The sequence below is a fragment of the Rhamphochromis sp. 'chilingali' genome (genome assembly GCF_963969265.1).
Source record: "Rhamphochromis sp. 'chilingali' genome assembly, chromosome: 9".
Classification (NCBI taxonomy): domain Eukaryota; kingdom Metazoa; phylum Chordata; class Actinopteri; order Cichliformes; family Cichlidae; genus Rhamphochromis; species Rhamphochromis sp. 'chilingali'.
Genome location: NC_137936.1, coordinates 662,501 through 669,255, shown reverse-complemented (window position 1 = coordinate 669,255; position 6,755 = coordinate 662,501). Strand labels below are relative to the sequence as shown.

Below are 6,755 nucleotides of genomic sequence, written 5' to 3'. Positions count from 1 at the left end.
AGTTCTACCTCTGCTTCTTCTCTATAGCACAGCTACATGCTAACCACACAGTTCTCTAAGAGACGTCCTGTTTTCTGCGCTGTAACTTGAGGTAAACCTACGTCGTTGTGTTGACACAATCTTCAAGTTTTGTGATTGGTCTATTCCATACAGCCGACTCTGTTTTAATGGATGAGTGAGAGAATAACTTCAAGGATGAGGAATAATAATCACAGTATAAAGACTCACAGATGGCAGAATCCTGGAGGGAGATTGCTGAAAGTGCTGGAATGAACCTGAGCAATGAGCATGTTTCAGGCTCTACAGAGACACAGACGCATCAGACACTCTGAAGTCTTTCTGAAGCATCGTCTCCAGGATTAGAGTAACTGCTATCATCAGCACCCTCATAACCAAGGCACAAATATCATATTAGACAAATACAACCTGAGTAAATAACCAATGCAATTTTTAAAATGAGAATTTCATTTATTAAGGCAAAAAGTTATCGAAACTTAACCAGGCGCTGTGTGGGTGTGCTTCTCATCAGTGGAGCGTTTGCTCAGGCAGTGAAAGTGTCACCAAGGAAGTGGTGAAGCTGAAGACGTCTACGCTGCTCAGACTTAAAGCATTCAGTCACCATGAAGACCCCGTCTGCCTCTCTGCTCCTTGGTGAGTCAAATGTTTATCTACTCATTGATTCACGATCTGAGCTTCAACACACACTCGCAGAGGAAAAAACACATTTACATTAGAAATAGAGGACACCAGACTATCATCAGACTTAACTGCATCAATTAGAGATGGTATTCATTAGAAAATACCAAAAATCGTGGGCCAGAGCTAATAATAACTGAAATCAGGTGTTTTTAATCTTATGACCGCAGACTGCTTTTAGAAACATCAATGAAAGAATGGACCTTTCTAAAGAGCTCAGTGAACACGAGGCTAGTACTGTAACAGGGTCATACCGTTGAAACACGTTGGTTTGTGAATTTTTTTATTCTAAATGTTGTCTAAGGAGCTTGGAAAGAGCGTCTGGACTTCTTTAAGTTCCTTTAAGGAGTTTCATCCAAGCAGCTTCTTCAGTTCTTGGGCGGTGGAGAGTGGAGAGTGGTGGTGGAGAGTGCCAGATTTAAGCCCTATGGGACTGTATCCCCAAGAGGGACATGGACTCCCTATTGATACCTAATCACATGAGCCAAGGTGTGAAAATGGGTGTAGGTCACAATCAGCCAAGGTTTCAGGTGAGCTCATTGTGAAACCTAGCCCCACCCTATCATGTGATTTCCTGAGGTCAGTTTACACATGGCCCACATACCACAACGGATTTGGTGGCCCAGATCAGGTTTGCCAGAGGTGGCCCACACATGGGCCAGCACAAGGCCAGTTGCAGACACACTGGTGGCCAAGTGTGCTGACAATCAAGCCAAACACCAACATCATCAAATATACAGTTGAAACCAGATATTTACAAACTCTTCAGATAAAAACACTTTTTTAATTGTAACATCAAATCAGACTAAATGTTTATTTTTTTTAGATTGATAAATATAAAAACACATTTGTTAACTTTGAGAGTAAAGAGATAAACTGTCTGTATTTCTTAATTGCAAATGGCACCAAATTGTATTCAAACTGAGCCACACTTATGGAGCTCCACAGTTCTGTTCCTGCTGTTTTGTTGACATCTCTTGATGTTCCCATGTCACAGAAACAGGCTCTGTGTTTTGCCTTATATGCATCCACAGCTGTGCCACCAGTTTACTCACATGGACTCTACGAACCTATCAGAAGCTTCTTCAGCTCAGAATGGAATCGTCTGGAGTTTCTTATTAATTAACAATAAACTTAGTGTACATGTACTCCTAAATTTGATGAAAGTGATAGACAGCTCTGTCTCTCTTTATTCTGACATTTAACTAATTCGAAAGATATTTCAACATTTATTTATCTAAAACAAAAGTTTACTCTAAATTGATGTTTAACAGTAAAAAAAAAGTTTTTATGTTTTCTCCATAAAGTGTAAATATCTGGTTTAAACTGTGAATATACTGCTGTGTGTTGAAATTCCTCTTCTTTTGCATAGAAATATACTGAACAACATCCAAAGCATAATATATAAAATAACATCTACCAGAGTTTTTTCTTTGAAAGAAGCTCCTTATGTCCATTGTTGTGTTCATCAGTACATGACTGAAACCGATTTAGAGTTTGTTTAGCCGTGGAGGGTAACAACTGAAAATATGAAATGTAAGCTAAGACTCTCTAAAAAATCAGCATTGCTGTTCGGCTTTTTATTTATTCATTTGTTGATTCACCCGAAGAGCAAGTAACGCAACCAAGTGATCAGTTTGATATCAATATTCGTGATGCACCGTCATATTTACATTATTAGTTCAGTACGAATGATTTGCTTTGATACCTGGTCAAACTTAAGCTCTCCTCTCTCTGCAGCAAACTCGCAGCCAGCAGCTTCTCCCCCCTCGCTCTCAGTCGCCTAGTGCCTGAGCTCGGATCATACCAAAATAAGGGGGAATTTACAACTGTACACTATATGCTTCGAATATTGTGTGTAGTTTTTGTTTTATACAGTTGTCAGTCAGGCATCTAACCATGAAACAAATTACACTCCAAAAGACCCCGGGCTTCTGCCCAGTAAGCCACCCCGCTGCTCCACCGATGGTTGACTCCAAATCTCCCGAACACTATGTCGATCTGAGAAAGCAAGACCGAGACAGCAAGACCAAGACCAAAGTCTGTCAAGACCAAGACGAGACCAAAAGTGGTCTGAAACATCCAACTCTAGGGTCTTCTAACTAAAATAGGAAAATAGGTACATAAATAGTGCCATCATTGTCAGACCTGGCCCACATCTGGTTGACATACACCCTGCCATGACACCAGTCATTCAGAAGTGCCAGCTTGATGCCGGATCTGGGCCAGACCTGTTTTCTATGAGCCTGGGTCACATAAACCAAACCATAATCGAGCTAGATGCGGTATGCCTCTGGCAGTGTCATAAACAGTGCCATCTATGTCAGGCCTGGCCCATATCTGGATGACTTACCATGCCAGACGTCAGCCAGCAGTGCCGGCTTGACACCAGATCCGGCCCAGACCTGTGTGCTATGTGGGAAGTGAAATTATTTCACAGTTTAAACATTTAGTAATTACAGCAGCTCAGCCAGGAAGTATCAGACCGGTATCTACAGTTACAGAAGATAGTCATCGAGTCACATGGTGTGAAAGGTCAGGTGAAAGGCGGAGCTCCAAACATCCTCTTAACATCAGCACAGACACTGTTCACCAGAAGTGTCATCAGAATAAGTTTTTTTTCTTTGGGAAGTGAGAAGACTAACTGCTGTAGTTTGAAAGCTAAATTATTCTCTTGATATAAAAATAGAAACTGCACTAAAAGCTCACATCCAACATTTCTGAGCCTGAAAGAAGAATGGCTCATGCAAATACCAAATTCCCTTGGAAGACCCTTCCAGGGGTAACTTGTCCCTAATAACCAATGACCTCTGACCTTTAGTGACCTCTGACCCTCAGTGACCTCTGACCTCCTGTTGCAGGTGTGTGTGTGCTGCTGCTGTCTGCACCGACTGTTTCTGCAGGTGAGTTGATGGAAGTGAAAACGATCAGTGAGACTCCAACAAGAACACAAATACACTTACTGTGTGTGTGTGTGTGTGTGTGTGTGTGTGTGTGTGTGTGTGTGTGTGTGTCTGTGTGTGTGTGTGTGTGTGTGTGTGTGTGTGTGTCCTCCAGTGTCTCTGTCTGTCAGTCCAAACCTTCAGCAGGTCTTCAGAGGATCTTCTTCAGTGTCTCTGAGTTGTGTTGATGATGGACAGACAGCTGATGGATGGACAGTGAAGAGGACCAGAGGAGGACTCACTGAGGACTGTGGAGCAGCTGCAGGCTTTGGGAGGGTTCATGGTTCCTCCTGTCTAATGGAAGTTACTTCTGTGAGAACTCATCTGGACAGCAGAGCGATGAAGTGTCCATCAGTGTTTCAGGTAGAGACAGGGAGATGTTGCAGCTGTGTCTCTGTGCAGATGTTTCCAGATGTTGGATACATGTCTGTCAGTGAGCTGAGAGTGTGAGACTGTCACTGTGGAAGACAGCGAGGTGCTCATTCAGACAGGAAGCAGCTCGTCTGAGAGGAGCTCTTGACTCTGCTCTGTTTGTGTTTCTGTTGTCAGATAAAGGTGTGATCCTGGAGATTCCTGCACTTCCTGTGTGGACAGGAAGTGATGTCACTCTGCGTTGCAGAGAGAGGCGCGGTGACACAGCTGCTGCTTATTTCTCCTTTAATGGACGTCATGTTGGACCTGGAACAGCAGCAGAGCTCGTCATCAGAAGGGTCAAACAGGCTGATGAAGGTCTCTACTCTTGTGCTACTGAAGCATTTGGACCGTCTCCTCAGAGCTTTCTGAGGGTCAGAGGTCAGAACAGTGACATCACTTCCTGTTTACAGACATGACCTGCTGATAAAATGATTGAACCGTCTGCATCATCTCTCCTGCAGATCCTCCTCAGCACAGGAGCTCAGGCTCCATTCCTCCTGTGAACTCTTCTGCTGACACTGCTTCATCACCTCCTCAGGGTCTCACCTCCTTTCTCACTGCACTCATAGCAGGCCTGGTTCCTGTGGTTCTTCTGGTTCTGCTCTTGGTTCTAGTTCCACTTCTTTTCCACTGCAAAAAGCAAAATGAAGCAAATGGTATGAACTCTGTCACATTGACTTTATATCTTTTATTTTTCATCACAACAAGGAGCCCAGCTGCTGCAGTCTGAGGCCAGATGTTTCTATGTTGGTTGCTCTCAGCTGCTCCTTTAAGAGAACTTTTGGTTTGATAAAGCTTCAGATGTTTCAGTGAGTGAAACAGCTGGACTACAGGCAGGCTAGCTGAGCAACCAGACTTATTTCCTATGCAGTCATATTTCTGAAGTGTGATCACACTGAGGTTTGGAAACATCTGACTGAAATGATGGAAAGAGGCTTGAGGTTGTGGGTTTCTGTGTTTCCTCTGAAGGCTGTCTGCTTTGACCTCGGGGTCAGTTACCTTTGTCTGGAAATGGCTTCAAGAACCTTCCCACAATGTTAACAAATGTATCTCTAAAATCACTGTTGTCTTTATTGTTGGTATTGTGTTAACACACAGCTGAACGCTCCAGACCACCAAACTGCCAGAACATCTACTTCGTTACAGGTGAATCAGTCAGAATCCGTCAGTGTGGCTCAGCATGAGTCAGTATGTTTGAGGTTCTGTGCAGACTGCAGCCGATTACAGATTTGAAACATCATCTGTTTGTGTTTCCTCTGCTTGTAGTTGTAACATGACCTGAGTGTGTGTGTTTGCATTTTCCAGATACACATCAAGCTGATACACATGTTGTGTACTCTGACATGAGGATTCTCACTGCAGGTACCAATGAATCAAATGAATTTTGTTAATTTTGTTAGATCAGGTTTTTTTTCATAACAATAAATGTGCAGCACAGCGGAGAGAAAAACAGAGCAGATTAAGGAAGAAGGTAGGAAATACAAAATGTAGTCAGATTAATGGGGCTGAACACAGATTCACACCACACTTTACAGGATGAAGGGGTATAAATACTTTTTCAAGACACTGCACATAGAACACAAACATCTGGATGGGAGTCCAGCAGCTGAGCCAAGACCTGAAGGGGGTCGGTATGAGAAAGTGGACTGTTGGCAAGAGGCGAGTCACAGTTTAACAGGTTTAACATCACAGAATGAGGATCGATGAGAGGCTTGAGGGTTATGACGACTGGGAGAAAGAAACTGTTCTGATGGCGCTTATGTCAGAGTGGTGTCACAAACAGTTCACATCTGGGGTGGGACGGGTTCAAGAGTCTGAGAGGCTGAAGTGGAAGGTGATTTCTGCTCTGGTGTCAGGTTGCTGTGGGGAAAGGCCACAGAGCTCTGAGTTAATCACTTCCTTAGTAACTGATGTGGAAGAAGAGAAAAGAGGGTTGATCTGTTTCTGATCATTCACTGCAGGAAACTTCACCTCTTTGAATTTACATGCAGTGAGTGAGAAGTTAAGCTTCATGTGTGTGAGCTGCCTCTGGCAGTTTGAACCTACACATGACTGCTTCTTACTCCTTTGTTGTTTTTCTGTGTGTGTTACAGAGCAGTCAGCTGATCCAGGTGTTGTGTATTCATCACTGAGAGCAGGTGACATTTACACACAAATGTAAAGTTTTCAATTCAATTTTATTTATACAATAAAACACAACAACAATCAGCTCATGGTGCTTCATACTGTAAGGTGGACCCTAGAATAATACGTACAGAGAAAAACCCAACAATCATGTGACCCCCTATGAGCAAGCACTTTGGCGACAGTGGGAAGGAAAAACTCCCTTTTAACAGGAAGAAACCTCCGGCAGAACCAGGCTCAGGGAGGGGCGGGGCCATCTGCTGTGATTGGTTGGGGTGAGAGAAGGAAGACAGGATAAAGACATGCTGTGGAAGAGAGACAGAGGTTAATAACAGATATGATGCAGAGAGGTCTTGCTGCTGCTGCAGGAGCAGACTGATCAACACTGACTTCTTTTCTTTGTTTGCGTGACACATGATTGAGGTCCGTTCTCTCCGCTGACACACCTGTGTGTGATAACCTGCCTGCTGCTCATTAACCTGACTCCTCCAGCCACTACTTAGAGCATCGGCTCAGTGTTTGTGTTTGTTGGATCAGTACTACTTGCGTCAGTTGCCCCGGCTCTTTTCTACTCTCGTA

At 43.6% G+C, this 6,755-nt stretch overlaps 1 protein-coding gene across 1 annotated transcript in view; it reads left to right on the top strand.

The window, feature by feature from the left end:
* Positions 1 to 527: 527 nt before the first annotated feature.
* Positions 528 to 6,755, top strand: part of LOC308401884 (uncharacterized protein) — a 7,495-nt gene continuing 1,267 nt past the window's right edge. Inside the window, exons 1-8 of the mRNA XM_080890340.1 lie at positions 528 to 651; positions 3,558 to 3,599; positions 3,754 to 4,001; positions 4,188 to 4,430; positions 4,514 to 4,708; positions 5,151 to 5,198; positions 5,358 to 5,414; positions 6,146 to 6,190. Coding sequence (XP_080746466.1) covers positions 621 to 651; positions 3,558 to 3,599; positions 3,754 to 4,001; positions 4,188 to 4,199 — 333 coding nt within the window. The 5' untranslated portion in view covers positions 528 to 620 and the 3' untranslated portion in view covers positions 4,200 to 4,430; positions 4,514 to 4,708; positions 5,151 to 5,198; positions 5,358 to 5,414; positions 6,146 to 6,190. The remainder of the gene's footprint in view (positions 652 to 3,557; positions 3,600 to 3,753; positions 4,002 to 4,187; positions 4,431 to 4,513; positions 4,709 to 5,150; positions 5,199 to 5,357; positions 5,415 to 6,145; positions 6,191 to 6,755) is intronic.